Below are 25,921 nucleotides of genomic sequence, written 5' to 3'. Positions count from 1 at the left end.
AAAAAAAATTAAAAAATGATGACCAACAGACAAATGAGGTCAAATACGCATGTTTCCATTCCTCCTTCCTACAGATGGATGTCTGGTACACTGCTGCTCTATGATTACGGCTCATTCCCTGAGACTCCGAGTCAGGCCGCTCTCTCCTGCCTCACAGCCTGCACAATGCGGCCAAGCTCGGACCACTGCGGTGTAAATCGGCAATGTAGATAGATTAGAAACTACAGGAGGATCGAGGAGTATTTACAGCAGTTTACCACAGTGCCAGAGTATTTATATTTCCTTCCAAGACCTTATTAATAATCAAATGTTCCCCCCATGCCACAAATGGTTTACTGCTGGGCTTGATTTATCTCTTCAGGCTTGATTTGATTGGTGTGACTTTCAAACTAGTCTCACAGTTGGCAACTTGTCTCATCATGAAGACTAAAGGGAAAGTAACTCCAGGGTCAACCTAGCCTACTGTGAGGAAGAATGGCTTCTATGATGCTGTGACCTTACTACTATGATGGCATCGATTCAGTAATGATTTTCTTTAACATGTTTCATTATTAAAGGCCTCCTTAAATGGATCTAGACAATAGAAACCTAGTCAAGAACAACGACGAGCATCTGGCTGAGGTCAAATTGGAATTGTCTTGCACGCTGGCAGATGTATGCCAATAGGAGAAGAGGTGAGGGCAGACCATGTGATCTCACGACCAGAGCTCAGCATGGGGACGAGAAAGGAGCTTCATTTCATATATGGGACCCCGGCTGTTGAGGTGGGAGGGGCTAGAGCGGAACAGGAAGTGATTTGCGCAGCAGAGGGAGGCCTACGGAAGGAGAGTGCAGATGGTTATCGCCCCTGCAGAATATTTCAGCAGCACCGTGAAGAGAAGGAGGGGGTTGTCCTCCTTTTGCACTACAGGTTTTCCAAGTAACAAGGAATGCAGGTCTCTGGTTTACAACTCAGCTTAGGAAAGGAAAGAAAGCTCATGACTTACATGATCAGCATGTGCATGCGTTACGTGTGCAAGCACGTCAAACGTTGGCCCATATCTCTGCATGTGATCTCATGTGTGATTACACAGAACCAGAGTAAAAGGGCACAAGACACAGTGCATTTCAAAATATCAGTTTCCAAGATATCCGGAGAAGTGAAGCCATGCAGAGCGTTTTACATTCACCGCTTTGATTCTAGATATTTGTATTAATCAAGCTGTTTTTTTGCAGGTCAGCTTGATTATACTAAATAAAGGAAAACATCGGCTAAAACAAGAGGCTGCTTGTTTTCCTTCAGTGCCATTCTAGCCATGTTTGCAAGACACATTAGAGTCATGATTGCATAGTCCAGACATCCCAGAATAGTTCTAGCATGAGCAATCATATCATAATCACAGGAAAGGTCTCAAGATGTGACAAATGCGTCTAATAGGGTGAACTCCCCATTTAGTTGCTCCCTGTCTAAGTGCAGTTTGGTTTGCACCTACATCTCTGTTTAATTCTCATCACTCCAGTAGGTATTGGCAGATGATTCCTGGTCTCCTACAGTGGTTATGGCAGCACCTCTTGTTTTTACAAGTACTAAAGTCCTAAATCCATCAAGTGACTCATATGTCTTCTTTATGTAATCATATTTTTTTATAATTAACTCTGTGCCTACCACTGTTGTGTCATAAACACCACTGTATACGACTGACTGGGCAAAATAATGTTACTGGCAAATCTAAAAAGGCATACAGGCTCATAAACATGGCACCTGTTTAATATTTTGGCTGGTAAAATAAAAATGTCCATTTGATGTGTGAGTTTGCCAAAAACAGGTAACAGAAAGCCTTGCTATAATCTCACTGGGTTTCTACATACATACGCTGGATGGACTTCATTCACAATATTGGAAAGCTTTTTTCCCTCTTAAGACGACGTGTTCCTGCAGAGCGTGATAACTGAGGCACTACTGCTGACTAAAATGGCAGTGCAAATATCTGTTTTTAAAAACCTATTTACATTTTTCACAAGTGAGTGAAAAGGGAACCCTCTTAAAACAGAAGAGGTTTGTAAGAGGTGTGATAAATACTGTATGTGGCTGGTACTGTCTGTGGTCCTCAGCACTGTTCTCAAGTGATGATGCTTTGTTTAATTGCAAAAACGCCAGTGTGATACTAAAGGGCAAGCCATCAAGATATACAACTAAGATAAATAAACAATAAGAAATCTTTAAATGTGATCCAGAAACAAAAGGTAGTTTCATAAACAGGAGTAATAAAATTATGGCTTTTTAAAAGATGAAACACTGGGTGATCCACTGTATAATCTTCCTAATTAATTTGACTGCTCCATTGCACACATGCTTGTTAGGAAAGCACAATAAAGCTTACTGTAATATCCAAGAAATTAAATCAGTACAAAAATTTACATGTTTATCCATCAAGTTAATAGGCACTGTGTACAATTTCTATCATTACTATCTTGTAAATAAGAAAGACAAAGCAATGCCAATGCACATTTTACCCTTCTGTTTCACGCAATTCAATATTTCACTGCAAACTGAAAAAGTCTACAGTCAAAACAATCTGCTTTCATGTTTGTGTTGGCACAGCGCACAAATTCCAAATACTTGGCAAAATGACGTCCTGTGATCAGTGTGGTCTCTCCTCTGGTTTACATATTCAGCCAATCTGTGCTACATTTACACAACTCGCACACGTTGTATGTTTGAACAGGTAACCTCTTTTAGATGAAAAGCTCTGTCTTGGTGAACATCCCTCCCTTGTTCACATGAACACGTACACACACACACACACACACACACACACACACACACACACACACACACACACACACACACACACACACACACACACACACACACACACACACACACACACACACACGGATAGAAGCTGTCCCATGAGACATATGCTCATGGGTTCAAACGTGGCTCTCCTGCATGAGAAGCTGAGGATATGTGAATAAATCTCCCAGCAAGGTCACAAGCTTAATAATGTATAGCAAATATTCTATTATTAATAAACATATATTAAATGTTCATGTACTGTATAATCAATTCATGGGTAACTGCTGTCTCATTTCATTAGAATTGTGTGCATGTGTAAATACAATGCAAAGATAATAACAAAGATTGTTGTCTGTTAATTTCCCAATCATCAAAAGGTGTTGAATTGGAAACTATCATTGAGCTGAAGAAGTCACATTTTTAACATTTGAAAAGTGACTTGATGCAAACCCTGATTTGGGGTGGATTTCCATGAAAGCACCATATCAGGAAAACCAGTACAAGAGCTTCTCTTTCTCTCTCTCTCTCTCTCTCTCTCTCATAGTTCACATAATCATAATACTACAATGCTCTTTAGAAACTGGACTGCTGACGTAGGTTTTCCCTGTGAAAGCATGAATTAGCAGGCAGGACCTCTACCACTGCAGCTGTAGCTTTTCATCTCAGACATCACATCTCTGGAACAGTAAAAGCCCATGTTGGGAAACACTGCTATGCAGACAAAGGGAAGGAGCTGTATCTGCTTTCTACTAGTGACTCACTTGCTGGTGGATCACAATATGATCCAGAAGAATATAGACGTGCTAGGCATGCTACATCTAAAACCCTGTCTTCACTTTGGAGTAAGGGAGCTCATCTTTATTATAAAACCCTTCCAGAGAATTCAAGAATCCAGGAATTGATTGTGGATTAAAGGACCCAGAGTGGAATACTGGTATACAGATACAAAATGATTCACTATTGAAACGATTTTGAATCATGAGATAATCATTTATCCACAAACACTTTGAATTTAAATGTCATCATCAATGAATCATCAGTAAAGGTGGAAACAACTGAATGAAATGCAGGAATCGTCCACAGCTAAATAAAGTTGATGAGCAGGAAAATAAAGGAAGGTGAGATTGGTGAAAGGTTAACAGAGGCTCAGCCATCATGTTTGAACTCCCTATTAATGAAGCTTTCTACAGGGCCTCTTTACAAGGCTGTCTGCTGCCATCCAGTAAGTTCACAGGCAATTAAGAAACCTTAGCAGGCACTTTCCTCCCTGTACTGAACTCCAGGACATTAAGTGGACCATGATCTCAAAGAAACTGTCACATGATCTCAAAGAAACTGTCACATGATCTTAAAGGAATCTGTCACTGTCACTAAAGAAAATAGATGCAAAATACTTCATCCTTCAATGCCAACATACACATTTTTGTTTAATAAAGGCATTCTGCTATTTGCCGTGTTTAGAATATACATACAAAGCTTCAGTGAGGACATTTACTTGTTTACATTGCATGCTGGCTCAAGCAGGCACATGCATACAAAGAAAGAAATATTTAAATGATTTCTATTGCATCTCCATTAAGCTAGTTGAGGTCCACTTGCTGCAAGCTATAATTAGGGGCTGTTTTCGATGATCTGTCTTTCATGTCCATTCCTAGAAGACAGATGGGCTCCATAGCAACATCATCCTTAGCTAATCTTCAATATCTTTTCCCGTGAGGATGTAGTAAAGTGGGCAAATGCTAGAAGTTCCAAGGGGAGGGGTGGTATTAGATACCAGGGGGTGTGCAGGCCCTCTCTGCCCTGCACATGCAATCAAGGACCTCTTGTGGTACTGCAGCTCAATAAGCCACAAAGCTGATCACACCAGGGACCCCGGGAGGCTCTTGCTTCCAGCTTGGATGATTAAAGATTCGTGTTGCCCTAGGGTCCACGGCCAGGCAAGGGGAACGAGAGACAGGAATTGCTTGGCAACTCTAATGGAGCACTGAGTCAAATAACCCAGTTGACAGTTTCTGGATAACCTGTTATCAGCTTGGTTTCATGCTGGAAGCAAATGTAACAACAACAACAACAACAACAACAACAACAATAATAATAATATGCTGTTGTGAAGGACAGGATTACAGAGCCACCAGTGAACATAGTTACTAGCCTTAGTGCCTATATATTGTGTTCTCTTGTCCAGATTGTGACAAATGAATGCCATCTGAGAGTGAGGGGGAGAAATAAGAATGAGTGACAGAGGTATCTAAACGGAAGTGTGTGTGTGTGTGTGTGTGTGTGTGTGTGTGTTTTGACTAAGAGCTATTAGTCATGTTGATACAGCTACCTCTCTGATTCAATGTCAAATGACCAACACTGGCAGCTTTTATGACTTACAAAAACGAAAAAACTGCATAATCTATTTTTAATTGGGTGGAGATACATAAGCAGGACTATGGCACGAACGACGGGTATGTTCATTTAAATAGCTACGCCAAAAAGTGTGGAAACACGTGTGGGAAAGTGTTAGGCATCAGGACAAATAATACCCCTGAACTCGCCTGAAACTAAATGGCCAACGGTAGTGTAAAACAGAATAGCTGCAACCCCGTAGGTTATTTTCTCAGACCTGGCACGGACGCGTATGTCTCTACAAACTAAATGGGCTTGTTGGACGCTGCCCCAGGGATGTGACACGTAGATCTGGTTTGCAACCCATTTCTCAACCAAGGGCTACCTGCATAATTTATCCACTTAATAATAGCATACACTACTGTGACGAGATTTAGGACAATTAAACAAAATCTAAATATGGAGGCTATAACAATTGTAGGACGATATTTCACGCCCAACTCGAAGATGTTTACCGTTTGTGAAAGGAAGACGGCCAGGACATTCGCGGCTTTTTGAGACCGGGACGAAGCTTCTCCGTGGTTCTGTTACAGGACAAGTATCGCTCGGTATCGGAGTGGTAGCGCTGCTTGATTCGTATGTGTGTTCGTGGTTGTCTCCATAAATGTTTGGGCGGTTTGGCAAAGCCGGCACCCTCTCGACTAAGTGCTGTACACTCCATGCCTCTAAATGTTCCGCACAGTCTTTATTCCAAAATGAGAAACGAATATTATAACTACGTACTTGGCGCCTTATTTTAGCGAACGTTATATCATCGCTTAATGTCCGTGGAGCTGTCCAGGGTGTCTGGTGCTGATATGAGGAAATTACTTCGAATAAAGTTTGTGAAGGAAAAATTAAGTTGACTTTTAGCAAAGCGAACGCATCAAGTAAAGAATCCCATCAAAGGCGGTGGTAGCCTTTTAAAGAAACAATTCCATCTTCATCTTCATGAAGTTTACTAAATGTAGTCCGCTCATCATCTTCCTCAGCCAGCAATCTTTTGTTGTCTTTATCCAAACAGAGAATCGTTTCATGCCTTCGGGTGACGGTTCTTATTAGAGGTGTAACGCGAGAGCTTCATCGCAGCGTTGAGGCGACAGAACAGCGCACAGTGAAGAACTTGATTCGCGAGCAGCATGTTATGACCACCCAGCCACCAATGTGATTAACCGACGCCGAATTCGCATTACATCACCAAACTCAGAACACCATCCCCATTTAGTTGTTTACAGCGCAATCTATATCTGTGGGGGGCGAAGACACTTTACGAGATGCAGTTACACATCACGGCCATCCATTAAACAGTTACAAACCCAAACCCCATCCGTGTAAAGTGAATGAATCAGGTTCGGTTGTATCAAAGCGCATTTGATGTTATACAGAAGTAGAATTTATAAGCTTTATGGCTAGAGCAGCCTAAACGAAAACTCAGATCAATTAAATAACGAAGCAAGTGGTGATTTCATTCATTACATAAACCAACCTGGTAAGAAGTTAAAGGTATTATGTAAAAATAAATAAATACATTTAAATAAAAAATATACACAAAACCTCAAACACTGAGTAGCTACTGAGTTGCTTCTAGACTATTTTTTTATGTAACTTCTTAGTACAGACAGTGTCTGTCAGCGTAGGGCAGGGTGTTGACATACTACGCTTCCCTTTTGACAGAGAAAAATGAACCTTGACAGAGAGGTACAACCAGCAGCCCTGCTACAGGCACAAGCAGCACATAATGATTTTCAACACAAAAGAAGATTAGTAATTAAATCTGAATGGCCACAATGTAACTGACTAAAATTGCAATTATCTCCATTTACAAAAGGTCTACTATAATTCGAAAATATTCTGAGAAGTTCAAACTGCCACAAACCACTTAAATACATACAACTGAGAAAATATAGCTAGATACTATGTATCTATACTATAACTGGATATATTACATATAGTTTTGGCATCTTTTGGTCATAAGTTATTTGGTCAATAATAAGCATCACAAGGTTCCTGTGATCTTACAACACAATCATATTATTAAAGGTATCAATGTTTTCACTGAAAAAGAACTCAAGAACATTCCTGAAAGCAGGCAGCAGTAGTAGTGTCCTGGGGGTGTTGGGTTAAGTCCAGGGAATGACAGCTATGTGTTTGGGCTCAGTCCTGGGATAATGTGTGAAAACATCACTTTCCCATGTCTGTTGGCCTTCATCCAGAAATGAAGGAGACGTGATAATTGCACAATGCTTGATGTTGATGTTAATGCTTGAAACAGAGAAACTATACAGAGAATTAGATATAGATAGTACCTTCTTATACAGAATAGTTACTGTACATCAGAGTGTTATTTTAAATTTGTTTCACTAAATCATTTAGTGAAGCTAAAATGTAATGAAATAAAGGAAAATATTCTCAATGGGGTAGCTGCTTGTGAGTAGATGGGAAAAGATAGCTTTAATGCTACCTTTAAATGTGACAACAGTCTGAATATATAAAGAATATCTGTAAATTCTCAGAAATGAGCTGGATTAAGTAAAAGGTTCTGGATCTCATCTCGTTACAACTGAGATTATATGAGATTCAGCTCATCTCCTGGTATTTATGTCATCATAGTATTAATATAATAAACACCAATAACATGCTAGCCCCCCTGTCATGGTCGCATTGCCGTGCTGTTTTAGATGCCATGAAGGGCTATTTGCCAAAGAGCAGAAAGACAGAGGGAAGGACTCTGGACAAACTGCCCTCTATCATGGACAATGACAGTCACCCATTACATACCACCATCGTGAAGCAGATGGCAGTGTGAAAGGCTACAGAACTGTTCAACTCCAGAGATCATTCATTCCAAGAGCCAACAGACTTTTTAACTGCCTGAGGGGGGCGGGGGCGGGGGGGGGGGGGGGGGGGGGGGCACCAGGTACCGAGTTGAAATTTTTTATGTTAAGATTAAATGATGGATACTTGATCATAGGTCATTATGGTCAACACATATTCCATGTTACATATTACATATGCCTGTACTGGTCTCATTGTATTCACATATGTACATATTATTTAGACTCTGGCCATTATGGTTTCAGGTTCTACAGTAACTGGTTATTTTTTTGCATCTTTGCACATCATTGCCACTTTGTCTAAAGAGGATGTCTTTTGCATCATTGCATATCCTTTTATAATGAGGATCACCCAGTTTTAAATGTAATAAAATTTTAATAATCTTTGGTATAGTTTTATAACTCATATTGTATTGCATTAGTTTTACATCTCTATTGGAGTGTTAACTGTGTCTTATAATGGATGCTTAAATTTTTGCCGGGATTAATAAAGTATGTAAGTATGCAAGTATGTATGTATGTATGTACTGTATCTGTTTATCCATCTGTCTGTCTACCTGTTCATCTACCTATCTGTCTATCTACCTATCTACCTACCTATCTGTCTATCTACCTCTCTATCTCAGAAGAACCATGTTCCACCTCCCTGACCTTCTCCTGCTCCTCATCTGCTGAGCCATTAACATTCATTTGGAGAGATGTAAGGTGAGTCATGGGTGCAGCTGGGAGAGGCCATTTGCACTTCCTGCCTCCTTTTCCAATCTGTATCTGATGAGGCGCTGGCTGGCCCGTTTGGCCCGTTTGGCTCGGCTCCACACCTCCGGAGCTCAGCCGCTTGGAGCAACGACACGGGCGGACGTGCACACAAAGGAGCAGATCTCTCCTGACCTCCGGCTGGGGAGAGGATGATGGGGTTGCCACATACTTCCTGACCCCCCCGCTGGCTCAAATCAAAGGTGTCGCTCTCTGATCCTGGTGCGTAAAGTAGGGCCAGCCATACAAAAACAGAAGCTGAAAGAGGCTATGGGGTGTATAGGCTGGAAACCATAAACAACCTTTTGTGGTTTTTGTGTACCAGTTCATTTCACCAGAATTTCTCTTCAGTTGTGAAATGGGTAGTTGTAAAGTTGGAGGCGGATTACCTAAGCTATAACTACAGAAATATTTCATAGTATATTCGAGCTCAGTTATTTTGCAGTGATCCTCATGTTAGCCACTGCTGTCTAAGCAATACAAATACAGATATATTTTTTCATAATACAGAATTATTGTTCTGACAGAAAACATACCAGTGCCAGAAACCCCAGATCTTTCAGTATATATTCAAACATATATAGTTGTATAACTCAGACTCTTCCTGCTTACACCATTACATTCAGCTCTGATCTGGTAGCATAGTATCACTGATGCAACTCAAAAGGTGTGGCTGGTCGAATGGACCAATTACTGAACCTGTGATCCACGTGTGTGTCACTGATGGTGCTGAGGCTCTCTGCCTCCACGCTGGCCAACGCGGACTTGTAGAGAGCCTCCAGGTCCAGCAGCTTCCTGGTGTCCAGGGTGGAGTGTCGCCGCGCCAGGGGGGGCAGGAGCAGCGGCCCTGAGAACCTCCGCCGGACCGCATAGCTGGGCTTAGTCAACGATTCCGTCATACAGAAGCCCAGAGAGTCACGACGCCTCTGTGGACATGGAGCACAGCCCAGCGTGAAGGTACAGCGAGCCTACATCCTGGAAATGCATATGCAACTTCATAATTAATAACCGCAGCATGATGTAAATAATGTATATTGAGAACAATCCTTTAGCTCAAGAAGCTAGCTACACTCAGATGTGTATGTGATGGATAGTATCTAAGAGGGCATTACGACAGCCTCAATCATCTGAGAGTTTGATCAAACCATAAGACTTACATTGACAAGACATTACATGCATGATAAGACATTCCATCTATAGACGATGCAATGTGATTTTAAATTGTATATATAATAATACTTCCAAGTAACATCACAGGGTGGAGTTTTATTATGTAAACCCAAAATATTGCTGGTATGAGTAATGAGGGAAACACTCCTCCCAGTCACACAATATGTTACGAGATATGTTACGAGTGTAATTTGTTTGGTGAAATAGCCTTTGAATGAATGAGTGACATCTTAAGTAGCTTAAGGTTTCACAGAAAAGCTTGCATCTTTAAATAAGCTGTACAGTCCAAATAGTTGGTATTAATTCCAGGCCCATATTTAGCTACCTTTGTAACCACTCATACTGTAATGCCTGGACGTGGTCAGAAGGACAGTTTCACACATTTGTTTTAAGTATCATTTAAACTTAAAAGGCACATTTAAATAAAAAAAATAAATAAATCCACCTATTTTGCCCAGAAACAAGTGTGAGTCAGTTCTGTCTGACACACCACACTACACATTCTCATCCACAACCTTACAGCCCACATATCTATTCTGTTGTCTTTGTGGTGCTTAGAGGTGTCAAACCATTAGAAAAGTGTGAAAGGTGGCAGATGAAACAACGTACACCCTCTTGCTCAGCATCACCACATCCTGGAGTCCCGTTTCTCAAAACTGACAAGGGGAAAATTGCGGAATGACCTTTTCTATTAGTAAGAGTCTGAGGTGATGCCACAGCTGACCGATAGTATGAAGGTCTAGGGACTCTTGTCTTACCTCCATCTTGTCTACTATTTTCAGGACTCGTTCTGATGCAAGAATCTCTGAGAATTTTCTAATCCTTTAAATTTTACTTTGAATACTTGGAATAATGGAGATTTAGAAGAAGTGTTCAGAAGCAGGCATTTTGGATACATTCTGAAAATGTTTGGGGCCATTGTTGTGTTGACATGTAAACACTGAGCTCAGGGAAAACCAAACAGGTTCTGACTCCCATGAAACCACAAACAAGAGATTTCTTCAGCTTTATGAGGAAACTTTACAGCTGCACTAATATCGGCCTGGACATTTCTGTTTACCTTAAAGATGATCATTCTTTGTACTCAAAAACAACCTTTGGTATTAAAGGTCGGATATTGAAAATACATACCGAGAAAATGTAAAGCATGTAAAGGAGAAAAACCCTGAGAAAATCCCAACTGCAAAGATCAGTAAAACAACTTAAATACAACGTCAAAGACTATATAGCTAACTGAAGCTTCCCAGAGAAACCGAGAAGAAGAGCTTGTGTTGCAACACAAGAATCATGTCTGAGCAAGTCTACCCAGTCTCACTCTACATTCAGCAGTTCTTTAGGAAACACACTACACTCCCCTTCCTGCCACAGGTTTCGCAATAACGTCTGGCTGGCGAGCTGTGAGCGCGGTCTGACTGATTGCGCGCGGTATGATACTTAGAAGGAAGTGCAGATTCTGGCCTCCTCGGGTCTCTGTGGCTATTTTATTGTCTGCAGAGGCTGGCATTTGGGAAGGCTGATTTTAGCTGCTTGCCCAGAAATCTGCCCAGGTTTTAACAATCCTCACACAGCATTGAGATTCTCTGCCAATGCCACCTGGTACCGAACCATTTAGTACAGCGTGTGGTGACAAGAATGATGGCTAATTGGAACTGGAAGAGAAACAAAAAGAAAGAATTATGCTGTATTGAGCATTTACCTTTATCAATGTGAACCCAAGTAATATCACTGTGAAATTAAGTTCATTCCTGTTTGTAGGAATTCATTGGTCCCAAAGAGTGTTTGGTGTGCCTAATTGCATTTGATGCTTTATACAACATTTATTTATACAACAAAAAAAATTTATATAATCAAACGATATCATACGTAACACCTGCACGTCTGTAAATGCACTGAAAGAATGACTTCATAATTTCTGCAACTAGTACCGCTTTTTGGAACGTGTCTGTAATGCGGTGTTTGAATCGAGTGTGTAGCTCTGATCTACTCTGGTGCCTCTGCTCAGTATCCTGGCCTTAATGCAATATAAACGTATCAAATGAGCATGGTGGGAAAGAGTCACCACGCAACGTGGCCGTGGTCTGACTGTGCGCCATCTGCTCAGCAACAAGGCACAGGCGAACGTCATACGTGTATGTTACAGTGTGCAGGGACGCCGGTGTGGATGCACGCAGGGGGCCGTTATACATGGACTCACATCTGTAACCTGTAATCGATGTACTTTTGAGGAAGCATTATCCAATAGCAGAAAGCCTATTTGCATACTTTGAAAAATAAGTGTCCATGCCAAGGAGAGGTGGGCCGGGCCCCTTATGTTTGCACCCAGACCCACGAATAGCTAGCAGAGGCACTGACAGTGTTGGCACATGTTTACATGCCCAACACACCAGGACCAATTGTGATGAGACTGAGCTGTGATATTGCTCGAAATCAGTTTCTCTCACAATTATATATTAAGATGAGATATGACTCTGAGACACCATGAGTCTTCACAGAATTGTGTTCCTGGTCAACAAACCAGTAACCAGGGGCCTCACTAGACCCAGTTTATTGGAGCATATGCCCCAGTAAAATGTTTCCATGCCCTATGTCTTTCATAACTATTTAAATGAAAGGGGTAGGTTATCTGGCAACCTTGGGGATTTTGACTGGACAGCTTATTAAATATATGCATACTTATGTACTATTGCCCTTAAAAAACTAAAACTTCTTAACATAATAATAATAATAATAATAATAATAATAATAATACAATGTTATATCATTTTATATAATTTCAGAATCTGCCACAAAGACAATACAAACATATGTTATGACAGCATGGATATATTGAATATGTATCAGTATTCAAGAATATCATATGCAGTACAGTAGCTGAAGACGCAAAGGCAAACAAAGCAATCTGTCACGTAGGGCAACGCCCCCTCTCGTAGCTGTCACTCTGGGTTCCCTCATGTCCGTGTTCCCTGCCTGGTTGTCCCGCCCTGCTCGTTGGTTTTGATGGATTCCTTGTTTGTTACCACGCCCCTGTGTCATTGTCATCACCTGTCCCTTGTTTAGTCCTGTGAATATTAGTCCCTGTGTCTCCCAGGTCTAGTTGTCGGTCTTTTTGTTTTTCGCTGTGTTTTGCCTGTTCGCCCCAGTGCTGCTGTTTTGTGAGTCCTCCTTGTTGTTTTCCTTGTCCGTGTTCATGCCTTTGTACATTTCATGTCAGGATTGCCAACCCGTTATGACCCATGCCCGTTACATCGACTCTGCCTATGGAATTTCCTGTAATAAATCTCGCTCTCCTCAGCGTTTGTGTCCGTCTACCTGTTCTGCCCTGCGCAGATCGTTACACAATCTGATTAAAGTCCATTAATTAAGTGATTGTATACTTGAATATTTGTCTAATAACTGTAATCAGTCAGTGAACACTGATGAGCCCTATTCCTGATGCATGCTGATTTTCCTTTGTGTTGTTCTTAATTTGTCCTGTAATTGAATCTGTTTTGACTATGACATTTAATGAAGAGGCTCCCTGCTAACGCCCCCTGAAACTGAATCTCATGACAGAGAGAGAGAGAGAGAGAGAGAGAGAGAGAGAGAGAGAGAGAGAGAGAGAGAGAGAGAGAGAGAGAGAGAGAGAGAGAGAGAGAGAGAGGGGAAGGGGGAATTGTGTCTTGAATACAGTGTTTGTTACTGGCAGGGGTGTTTCTAGGCTACCTGTTGTACTGAGGCACACACACAATTAAAGAGGCCCAACCTCTGTGCCTGTCAGTCGCCAAGGTAGAATTGTGCTTGTGGTATTTTTAATAAGCCCACTCCTTTCTCCTGTTCTCTTACTCTTTTCCCTTCTCCCTCTTTTATTTACTCAATTTTTCTGATTCTACATGGTCTACATCTGCTTTCAAGTTCTCTGTTCTTTTTCTCTTCCGACATGTTGCCTGCTCACGTTCTGACTACACTCTCAGTACTGTCGGGAGGAAAAATTGAAATGAAATTGTGTGCAGTAATGTACATTTTGTTTTAGTAATATTGTGACACATTTACATGTGAAATAATTGCTTTGAGACATTATAGCTACATGTGATTTTGGTTTGCATCTTCGGTCCATAGTATCTAGATCCACAAGCTTGCAAAAAGGTAGGTTAATTTCTCTTGCTTGCTCCATATAGTAGTGACCAGAGAAATTGAAAAAATCTGGTTCAAACATTGAACATTGTAAAATATGTTATAGAAAACCATTATACATAATACCTTTAGTGAATTCACATGGTGCCAACATTAGTGCTTGTGTCATTCTGCTCAACAACCTAGGCCAAAACTTAAAGGATTATGACTTATTGACCTTTTACCCCCATTATTATCATAGGGCACGGAAACTCCAATAAACTGGGTCTAGTGAGGCCCCTAGTTACTGGTTTGTTGACCAGGAACACAATTCTGTGAAGACTCATGGTGTCTCAGAGTCATATCTCATCTTAATATATAATTGTGAGAGAAACTGATTTAGAGCAATATCACAGCTCAGTCTCATCACAAATGGTCCTGGTGTGTTGGGCGTGTAAACATGTGCCAACACTGTCAGTGCCTCTGCTAGCTATTCGTGGGTCTGGGGGCAAACATAAGGGGCCCGGCCCACCTCTCCTTGGCATGGACACTTATTTTTCAAAGTATGCAAATAGGCTTTCTGCTATTGGATAATGCTGGCTTGTTGTAATGTGACGTTCAACAGAAGACATTATCAGTGACTCGATTTTTGCATCTGTTTATTCATGTCAGGTCCATATGATACTTTTCATCATGAAAGGGTCGATGACACTGTTCTCTAAAAATAACAGCTTCCAAAGAGTCAGCATGCTAAAGCTAAGCAAAACTTACAATATGTTTCTAGAGCAAAAGCAAAAGTTGTGAGCCAAGCCTTGATGTCCACTTGTGGATTTATGCTGTATGATGAATTACCAACAGCTGCCACTTCTCGCTAAAATTATTCAGCGTTGACTTCCTTGCAACCCCAACACATGCTGATGTGTTCTGGAGGTGCTAATTTCATCTTTAAAAATTCTTGCAACCGAGCAAGCTTACTAGGTGTGTGTGTGTGTGTGTGTGTGTGTGTGTGTGTGTTGTAGTATGGAAGTGTGTTGTACAATGTACTAAGCTTGGGTGGACTATGTGTAAATTGTGTAAATTCCTATGCATTAAATACGCTTTTATAATAGCACAAACTTGGGGTTTATCCACAATTAGTGTGCATGTATATGCATGTGAAGGAGACACAAGTTCTTTGATCATATAAAACCTCTTGTTCACTAACTTAAAAGGCAATGGCTTTATAATGGTATTGTCAGGGTGACTGACACCCAGGATTCAAAATGATTCACTTGTGTCATATGTGTCTGGCCACAGGTCTGTGTGCATGTGTCTTACCTCTGTTGATAGACGGGACATCGCACAGAAGTTTGCGTCTGTGTTGTCTTCTATTTGGCAAGAAGCAACCTGTCCTTCTGAAATACCAAACAAAGAAATAATGCATGCATGATATGGATGACAGAGATGGCTACGCTAGAGTCTGTCGCCGGGCCAGAGGTAAAAGGTCAAACTCAAGGAAGGCAATAACGTCCATGTGCATTATCTTTCCTTAAGCTCTTAAGACTGCTTTTGATCAAATATTAACCATTTGCAAGCTGCAGTCTATTAAGTTGTGTAGTTATCATCAGATGTCATAAGGCCCAATTACGAGCTCCTTTGAAGTGTCCTTTGCTCTGACGCAGGCTGTAGTGATAAAGACAGGTGAATCATAACATTGCTGATCATTGACTTCAGCTTGAATATGTCATCAATCTGTGATGAAAATCTGTTGAGGGTGCGACACCCACCCACCACCACCGCCCCCCACCACCCACCACCACCGCCCCCCACCACCGCCCCCCACCACCCACCACCACCGCCCCCCACCACCGCCCAGAATACAATGTAGGAAGACTAAATCACACTCTTAAATATTCATGAGGAAAGGAAGACAAGCAGATTGCTGTCCCTCTCACATGGGGCTCTGCTGAGACAAATATTAGGTGACGCATAGACAAACGGGACATCCATCCAGTAAGATTGATGATGAAGTAAGTAAGTAAGTATAAGTGAACGATGAAAGATAATGTACATACAACACTGTTGTTAGCATTATATCAAACGAATAAGTCCTGGACATCAGAACTTACAAGTGGTTCTTAACTGAATGAAATGATTTGGAACCATTTTATAATGCTGGACTGAGCAGGCTAATCTTCTTCCATTATAGAGACACTTTCATTATGTCATTACTTTCCCAATATGTTAACATGCTGAAATTCCACTGGGGTTAAGGAGCATTCATCCAGAAACATTTTAATATTTTCTTGTATTAACTTAACTTTGTTTTGAATGAATAAGAAAATGAGAATCTTACTTGAAGAAGAAGGATGTAGAACAGATTTTTTTGGCAATGATGCCATTAACGTGATTAAGAGCTTAACTGAAATGTTCGATTAAATAAAAAAAAACGCCTTGTGGTACCGAGACACCACCCAGAGGACAATTTCGGGATATAACTTCATCCTCACTGTGGGTTAGGCTATAACATGCATTGCACAAAAGTTTTATAAAAATGCCTGTTATTCATAGAGCCTACCTCACCATTATGGTTGAAACCATGATGTTTGAAACCATCTCCATAATGTATAATATCGTTGTTTTCACACAAAAAGAACACGTGAAGATGTGTTATTAATGTGAAAGTTAGGCTGAGTTCGTCACGACGAGAAAAGACCGTGAAAAGAGAAGCTCTCTGTACATTAAAATGTTAAATTTTAATCAGTTAGGTTCTGTGAATTCGTGATTGTCTTACTTTAGCAAGACTCGTTACCTTGTTATATACTGAACAAGCCAACCAAAACTTAATCTACACTATTTTCACACATAAACAACAACGACAATAATAAAACTTTTAAAAAGTAACTTTACAGCGAATAATAAAGATACTTCAGAGATATGTTGTAGCTTAAGTGAATTCAAATAAGTAAAAGGTCCTAACGTGCCCACAGACGACGACAGGGTCCGGTTCTGACCAACTCTACACGTACCTGAACGTTTCGCCTCGTCAAGTTTTTGTCGTCTTCGTAGTCGCAGAAGTTCAGGAAAAGACGCCGGTGCTTGTTGTCCAAGGTGGGCTGAGTGAGCTGATACCGTGAGGTTCACTACATTTTTATGTGCAGGTCAATTACCGTGTTTCAGACTTCAAACTCCAAACCAAAGATTTGGTAGTAAATGACTTATCTAGTCACGGGCAGGAAATGAGTAACTATGGATGTAAACAAAGAAGCGTGTACTTCTACTGGGACTAGGAAGAGGTCCAGATTAACAGCGCTTTATCCTTTAGGCCTTTGTTTTTAGTTAGTAGTTAGACCAAATGATAGTATACATTCATGATTACTCTTCATTCATTCGGAAATGTATTGTATTTCTATTTTAAAACATCAACTGCATCAAAGTTGTAGTACTTGTGAACATTAAGAGCGTTGTATGTATTATACACGCCGTCTCGTGGATGAAGTCAATATTACAGATTACAAGTGGATTATGAAAACTGCGCGTATTACTGCCGGAGTTAAATGGTATTACCTGCCAACTCCTCGGTTTTTCTCCCGTTCTTATGCTTATACAAAGTTGGGTTACGTGTTTCCCTCGCTTGTTTTTATGTGCGATGTATTCTGTTAATACGTCTAAGTATTGTTCGGATGCAAAACGTATGATTAAATTTTACATATAGGCAAACGGTATGTAACCTTATTCAATGGTTTGGTGGCTCGATTAAATTAAATTAACATTTCTATGTATGCACTCGCACTTGCACACCAACCCACATAAAGTTTATTTATACTGTCCAAAATATGTCAGCTGAAACATTTTCCTTTAAAACAGTTAACCGGCTGATCTGATATTCAAATACATGGAAATAACCACTAACTTAGTTTCTAACCTTTTGAGACTGTCCACTCTACATGTTAATTTCACTAGTGTGTGGGAAACGGAGGTCAGAAACAGGACTCGTCCACTCCGTAAAACACATTTTATACTTTATTTGTGCACCTTTAAGCTGCAGTAGCATCTTGATTTGGAGCAGGGGGCCTGGGCCCTTTAATGCAGAACCCATTTCAAGCGAGGCCCCTGAGACATTTGTGGCTCAAACTGGATGGGAATATTTATTTAGAAAAATAATACGTCTTTAATTTGGAGAGTACTTGGCAAATGGTGCGTCCTCGTTCATCTTGTTCTAGAGAAGGAAACAGAGCAACAGTGAAAACCATGAAAATGTTGGCAGATGGTAATAGACTGCAACGTGTACAGTTGTATTAAAGGGTGTGAGCTGAGTAAATATGAACTCGCCATTGGTAAATCATCCAGCCTTTCAAACTGTGGTTTCCTGGAGCGGATGGCCTTGACGATCACAACAAAAAGTACCAAAGCCAGAACGATAAAGAAGACACACAGGACAGACACGAGTCCTGCGTTTGCTGCCTGCCGACCGCTTCCATAAGAAACTACACGGAAGGATGGGTACAACAGTCATGCCGAGCACCTCAAACTGCTCATGAAAAGTTTAGAGCAAAACAAATGCTTTTACAATACTTGTCCAAGCGTGATGAAGTGCTCAATGTCTCGGCTATACCCTGTACCTGTGGTAGAACTTGTGTTCACACTTCCTGCTGAATGAGATGTAGGATGTTGAGAAGATGAGAAGATGTAGGTGCTCGACCGCGCAGGGGCTCCTGTACTGTCGTTTTTAACAGCCGGAGTGGTTGTTGGTCCTTCGGAGATGCTGCTGTTGCCTTGATGTGAGGTGGCTGATGTCCACGAAGGATGTGTCGACACATCTGACTGATTGACGGACGGACTGTGTGATGGAAGCGTCCCGGTTGTCTCCGTCTTTGTGGTCACCGTGCTGAAGTAACCACTGGATGTCTGGTGCGCATCTGTGGAGTTGTGTTGTGTAGATAGTGTCGTGGTTGAAACAGTGGCCAAAGTGGTCGTTGCAGTCTCATTGATGCCTTCGCCTGTTTGAGCAGAAGTGCGATTTTCACTCAATGCATCGATCAGCCTGGCACACCATTCGATGAACAGGTGATCATACAAAATTAATAGTATACGTTACATTCTCTCCAGCAGACACATGACACCCTTAACATTTTGTGGAATTGTAAAGTTCTGATGAAAACCACCTATCAGACTTACCTCGAGAGACTTCTGAAACAAGGATAAAAAATGTAATGGCATGCAACACTTTAGCCATGCTGCGCACAAGTAACCTACATACAGAACCGAAACAACATGCCGAGAATTGATGGAGGTGCGGTGAAGTAGGCAGAACTCACGTCCCTAACAGGATGTGGCTATATAGAGGTGTGGTTTGTTTCTCCAACAGAAGCTCATCAATAATACCTGACTTTATTTAGTCACTGTTTGCACTGATAAAATCCATTTTAAAACAATGGAGCACTATTGGCACAACCAATCTGTTTTAAAAACATACATGGATAATTGATCAAAATCACATCCACAAATGAGGTTTATTAAATAAATAATAGTGACCAAGATCACTCATCAACATGTGCACTCATCAACATTGTTTAATTTTGGTTCTTTAAAAATGATGGATACAGGACATACAGTGTTCCAAATTATTGTGCAAAAAGTGTTTAGGAGTGATAAGGTAAGGATTTTATTATTTTTTATTTTTTTCAGTTAAACCCATTGATGGTGATGTGTGTCCGGGCTCTTTATATCACTGAAAGCAATTGCAGCCACCTGAGCTAATTAGTTTGGCAGGTGTATCCAATTAAAGGCAAGACTACTTAAGAAGGCGGAGGAGGTGGCGTAATGTTTTGGGCTGGAATCATGGGGAGAGAGATTGTTGGCCCCTTTAGGATCCCTGATGGGGTAAAGCTGACCTCCATAATGTATGTGGAGTTTCTCAACAGCACTTCCTGCCATGGTTCAATAAGAAGAACCGTGCATTCCACAGCAAGATCATTTTCATGCATGATAATGCACCGTCTCATGCTGCAAAGAACACATTTGCATCTCTGGCTGCTATGGACATAAAAGGGGACAAACGTATGATGTGGCCCCCATGCTCCCCTGACCTCAACCCCATTGAGAACCTCTGGAGCATCATCAAAAGGAGTGTCTGTGATGGCAGGAGGACATTCACATCTAAGCAACATCTCTGGGAGGGTATTCTGTCCTCATGCACAACAACAGAAGCAGATATGATCCAAAAGACAAATTCAATGGATGAGAGAGTTCAGAAGCTCCTTTAGAACAAATGTGCAAATGTAACATCACCTAGAATAAAGTTTTGACTTGAAAACTGTTTGATTTCAGTTTGTAATAACCTGCTAATGCCTAATGCTTATAATTCCACAAATGACCATCCATTTTTTGTGTTCTTTATAAAAATGAAAAGGTTGAAAACTCTGCTGTGCATAATAATTTGGAACATGCATTGAGTTTATATATATTACTGATATCATTGGCAGTGTGTTCAAAAACCTTTCAATTTTACTCTAATTGTTGATGAATGGAAAATTACAATGACTGCAATTCATATAGGTAATTTTGGAAAATCTGAGAAAATATTATTTGCATAACAATTTGGAAACATTGTACAGAACATCCTAAGACCTCTTTAAACTTTGACAGTTATAGAACAGAACTAATTCAAGTGTTTTATATTCTATAATCGTGAAAAACGTGAAAAATTAAGACAAACAGCTCAGAAACAAGGCAAAATAACAATATTGTGACAAACAGCGCAAGCGATATTTATTTTAATACTACCATTCAAATATGATTTGAATCTATAAACACAACCAGAAATGCAAATATAATGGAAACTTTTCACACAAACCATTGACACAACAGGCAACAATGGAGACAAAGAAGTCACATGTATTACATGTATGTGATTGAAGTCCTGGAGTCCTCCAGGATTACTGAGGATGGTTCTTATACTGGAGACTGTGTGCGTCACAACGCAAGTTTACAGCTGATCTATGGCTGCGTTATACTGGATATCAGTTATGAACCACTTCTGCAGTTTGTGATCACTTGCACACTGTACAGAGTAGCCAGACTCTGTAATTAATGATAACCTGAGTCACACTGCGAGTCTGAAATACTGTAGCCAGTTACTTCAGTGCTGCAAAATGAACTATACATTACTATAACTCATATAGCTTTTCTGAGGGAGTGCTTAGACCTCCAAGTACAGTATTTTCTCCATCGTATTTATTATATTCATTTGAATACTTGCCAGTTAAACCACACTACAGATGTGGTAAACATTGGAGGCCATTAGCCCAAAGAATTCCATATTATTTGTTAGGCTTCGTCTACAGTCTACTTTATTGGCATCTGACAGTCTATAAATGTCAAATATAGATCTGAAGCCAGATTATTTAAACTACCCATGCCAAAACCAGCACAAGGGTTGTTGAGCATGACACTTCATCTTTTCAAGACGCAGTGCCCCTGGGCGTGAGAGAGGAGATGACAACCTGTTCAAGCTACGGCGGACACCGTGACTTAACCGGGCCGACAGTGCTGTCTGGAACCAGCCAGCAACACCCCCCTTGCCACAAAGGAGAAATGACAAATGACATCTCAGTTTCAGTACTGAACTCTGGACTCCTTCAGCAGGATTAATTTAAGCCACAAAATACATGGCAGAATCATAACCGTTTTAAGACGATACATCAAATTAATACTCTTCCAGAATTAACATACTTTTGTGATCATTCTAGGTCCATAAGTTAAAGCAGAGCTAAGCATGGTGGGATCTAGAGTTTGTCATCCACATGTGTCATGGAGGGGCGAGGCACAGGTGGGTCCTGTGTTTCTGGCTCAATGTGGTCCGGCCTTTCATCTATATCCTAAAATATGAAATGCGGTTGAAGTTAGTTTTACACATCATTTAAACACATGTCTGGAAGAGATCTTTTCAACCTTAGACAAATTCATGTGAAGTGAGTCAAGTCCAGAAAAAAACTCTTTCAGAGAGCAAAAATCTAACTCTATGTGCCTCTAACTGGTTCTCTTTTGGCACATTACTTTATTATAAACCAAGTCTAAAATGAGGTCAAGAGAACTCACTCTGTGTTTAAGATAAGAGAGGTAGGTGTCCCATCCTAATGTAACTGTATTTACATACAAAACCCGAAGTGTAGCTGGCAGGAAGTAAAAGTTGATCATCTGTGCTGTCGGCCAGACACACCAGTCCGCCTAGTAACACAAAAACATTGTTTTCCTTTTAAAACACACACGTCAGTAAGATATGTAGAGAGATAAAAAGCAGTGAAGTACATAAAGTTTCCAGAGAAACAGGACGTTTCAGACAGAGGTCCTCCATCAGCTGGGCAAGCACGTTGTACACTTGGTGCATTTTAATCTCTTTCTGTCCCAGAAAGAGTGTGTGTGTGTGTGTGTGTGTGGAGATATGACAAAAATAGTTTATGAATTTCATCTACTGCCTGTTGCTTGTTAATTTTTCACTTCCCATCAACATTACACATTTTGAGTAATCTGTAACTCATTACTTTATTTTGCGAAACAATATGTAAATGCTTGCTAAGCAATTCTCAACAACAGTTTTACAAGATAAAACTGAAAAGGTACTTCTGGGAAATATGGAATTAAGACTGCAAAATGTACCTTATAGAATTCCCAGAACTTCTCTTTAAACTCAGCACAGCCCGTCTCCACACCACTGCCCTCCATGATGGCCAAGCCTGAAACACACACACGGGCCTGTTAGCAGCACCTTCAGTCAATACTTTGGAAACACAAATCTATGTCCTGTAGCAGCAGTGGCTCAGTGGAGGGTAGACATGTGAGCTATGCAGTTAGGAAGCAAACCTGGGCCACAAACAGGTCATGATTAAACATCGACTACATTTATGTTGTGTATAATGCAAATATTTAACAAAGGGCCTGGGCCATACCTATGAAGTACCATGCCCCAAGCAGTGGGGATGCAACCATCTGGTCTATCAAAACTTTCTTGGCAACGGTTTTCAGGGCTTTTCCGGAATAGAGCCTGTCCAACCACAGATACCAGTAGTGGAGGAAGGGTCCCATGGAACACCCAACTACACACATGCGACCTGGACGGAGAGTAATAGTTAAGATTAAGGTGCAATCAGGGGTTAATTTCAAGTACAAATGTTATAACTGAAAAAACAACAACCTTTGATCAAAGTCAAAGTCAAATTTATTTATATAGCGCATTTCACAACACATGTCACAAAATAGCTTTAAGGTGTTTAAGGTGATCATTGTTTCCTAATACCACTCAGCTTTTATTGTAAATAAATGTAATTGGTGGTGTTGGGGGGGGGGGGGGGGGGGGGGGGGGGTATAGTTTTGCTTCTTTCTAAAAAGAGCTAATCTGTATGTGGAAACAACATACAGATGAAACAGAAACATGATTGCTAACCAAATTCTGCTGCATTTCAACCTATATACAATCACACGAATAATAAACAAAGGCATATACTTGAACTCATTACGATATGTCCAGGAATTTTTGTTTTTAGTGTCAAAATAAGAAAATGATTAAGACAATCATTGGTTAAATGGCACACCAAACTGTGAGCTAAGACATCACACCATGAAACTTTTCTTAATATTTCAATCATGCCAGTCATTATGTAGTCTTTAACATCATAGTAACCTTGGCCATGAGAATCCATATCACCCACATTCTCTGGGATGCCTCGACTGACTGCAATGACCTTGTAATTTTACCCCAGATATAGACCATTTAATTACACTTAGTCATATGACAACATAATGTATGAACTGAAAGCGATTTCATTTTGCAGTCTAACTAACTCGAGTGAATGATGAATAAGGCTAACGGACAACTAATGAATTTTGATGTCCACTCCATATCAATGTACATAAATACATGTAAGTACAATCTTTGGAATTTGTGGTGATGTAAAAGCCAACAGAAAGCCGGTTCAATTATCAGTTAATTGATTTATAAATCATATGAGATATTTGTTTGTATCTTATGTACAAACAAATTAATATCTGGAAATGTAAACTTTTTTGCTTATAGAAGAGAGGAAAGTATCAATATGTGCATAGTGTGAGAAAACATTTTGAGTAATTAACTTTATGATTTACTAATTTGCCGACAATAATTCTTAAACTTTACTTGACGCAGTTCCATAAATGTTTTAATTATTTGGACAGATTTCATCACCTCCTCGTGACGTCATACGTGACGCTGGTGAACATGTCGTGATATGGCTCTAAAAATCTTACTTTTTCATGCCTTAATTAAAAATACTTTTAGCTCAATACCACATTTTTCAAACTTTGTTTTTTTCTTTAAAACAGTGGCTCTTCACTTTAAACGTCTTGCAAATACTTCTGGTGTTTGCTAATCTCGTAAGATTTGCGCCTTCTTCCTGGTACTGGCTGTGATGTCATGGTAACTGCGCTATTAACGCTAAATATAATAAAAGTGAGGTCTTGGCCGGTGGAGGCTTGCGCAGGTACCTGTGCGGGACCAGTCCCGGTGTTTGGTCGGTGTTTGTCGCTTCGCTCTGCTCTGCTGAATAAAGTCCCCCACACCCAGCAGGCCTCCACTCACTATGTTGGTCACTAACAGATATTTACCAGACAGAAACGGTCTCGAGTAGAAGGATATCCGAACAAGCAACTCTTTGCTTCGGAGCATCATGGCTAACTAGCTAACCTAAACGGCTTGTTGTAGAAAGGTTATCATTTACAGGTTTTACAAAGTTTAAATGTTAAAATTTCGAAAATTTTATTAATCTGCCTGCTTCACTATATTCTTGTTTTGCATCAAAAGCCGCGATAGCATCTGGCTAACAGCTCGACTCGAGGTTTCTGAATGAAGGCATGGCTAACGAAACAGAAACCTAATTATCTGGCATGTCAATTTCAAAATAAAAGTTTCATTTTAGTTAGTAGATCGTTTTATGTCGGTTTGCTGTCAAGGGTACGTCGGCTTTTGGCTTCAGTGTTTAACCAGTTGAAATGCATCAATGCATCTTCATTGCAGAACATTTTGGTAGCAGTCTGGTTGGTTCCAAATGTACGAGTATGTGTCTGGGGCCATTCAATATGAATAACACAAAGGACACATCTGACATTTTGAGATGATAAAGATTTAAAAGGAACATTTCTAATTCTAAATTTGACATTGGCTCTGGAATTGTAAGGTCAAATAGCCAAACTCAGATGATATTGCCAAAATTGCAGAGATCTACTGAGATGCATTTAGTCATCTAAAAATAAAAGTTTTTTTTTTCCATTCAGGCAACAAACTGGAGAGTGAGAATATATGGCTATGGCTGAATTGAATATACTTTGATCCATGAGACATTGGTTGAGCCAGAGTCTAATGGCGCATTTCCACTAGGGCCTGCTTGGCGCGGTACGGTTCGATTCGCGACGGTTTGTGAGTGTTTCCATTAGTACCAGTACCCTGTGAGCCGGCCCCTTTGGGTACTTTTTTCGTACCGACTCGCTCGAGGTTCTAACCGTTCCGAAGCGGTACAGTTCTGTGACGTGGAGGGACAGCATGACACTGATTGGCTAGGGAGTGTCGTCACCAGTGATGCCGGTAACGCGTTACTTAGTAACGCGTTACTGTAGTCGGACTACTTTTTTCAGTAACGAGTAGTCTAACGCAACTACTATTTAAAAACTAGTAGTCAGATTAAAGTTACTTATCTAAAACATCGTGCGTTACTATTTCTGCATTTCGGGGGAACGTAGGTTATATTTATTCATTCTTATTTTTTGGCTACACGTTTCTTACGCGGTTACGTCATCTCTGCTCTGCGGCGCCAAAGTCAGATGGAAGGAGAGGTTCGCCTTTAGCAGCTGGAAATACAGGCATTATTTTGATTTTATTTCGGCTAAGGAAGACAACATTAAGGTCCGTTGTACACTC

At 40.5% G+C, this 25,921-nt stretch overlaps 2 protein-coding genes across 5 annotated transcripts in view; both read right to left on the bottom strand.

The window, feature by feature from the left end:
• The window catches only part of LOC143528594 (3',5'-cyclic-AMP phosphodiesterase 4D-like), a 67,164-nt gene extending 49,917 nt beyond the window's left edge, over window positions 1-17,247 (bottom strand). Inside the window, exons 1-3 of one of the 4 annotated variants that reach the window (XM_077024369.1) lie at window positions 17,007-17,247; window positions 15,316-15,392; window positions 9,439-9,665 (exon numbers count right to left, since the gene is read on the bottom strand). In XM_077024369.1, the coding sequence (XP_076880484.1) occupies window positions 9,439-9,665; window positions 15,316-15,336 (248 nt within the window). In that variant the 5' untranslated portion in view covers window positions 15,337-15,392; window positions 17,007-17,247. Of the gene's footprint in view, window positions 1-5,628; window positions 6,555-9,438; window positions 9,666-15,315; window positions 15,393-17,006 lie in introns of those variants that run through there. The other 3 variants (XM_077024371.1, XM_077024372.1, XM_077024374.1) reach the window with 3 other exon arrangements.
• Window positions 17,248-17,994: 747 nt separating this feature from the next.
• Window positions 17,995-24,878, bottom strand: mpv17l2 (MPV17 mitochondrial inner membrane protein like 2). The gene is made up of 8 exons (XM_077024368.1): window positions 24,496-24,878; window positions 22,926-23,087; window positions 22,636-22,712; window positions 22,078-22,206; window positions 19,156-21,857; window positions 18,600-18,977; window positions 18,310-18,464; window positions 17,995-18,196 (listed from the first exon to the last, which is right to left on the bottom strand). Exons 1-5 carry the CDS (start codon window positions 24,677-24,679, stop codon window positions 21,765-21,767), a joined length of 645 nt encoding a protein of 214 aa, XP_076880483.1. The 5' UTR covers window positions 24,680-24,878; the 3' UTR covers window positions 17,995-18,196; window positions 18,310-18,464; window positions 18,600-18,977; window positions 19,156-21,764.
• Between the last annotated feature and the right edge of the window lie 1,043 nt (window positions 24,879-25,921).

This window comes from Brachyhypopomus gauderio, chromosome 12, assembly GCF_052324685.1.
Source record: "Brachyhypopomus gauderio isolate BG-103 chromosome 12, BGAUD_0.2, whole genome shotgun sequence".
Lineage (NCBI taxonomy): Eukaryota > Metazoa > Chordata > Actinopteri > Gymnotiformes > Hypopomidae > Brachyhypopomus > Brachyhypopomus gauderio.
The sequence above is the reverse complement of the archived record's forward strand: the minus strand, read 5'-3'. Positions and strand labels throughout refer to the sequence as shown.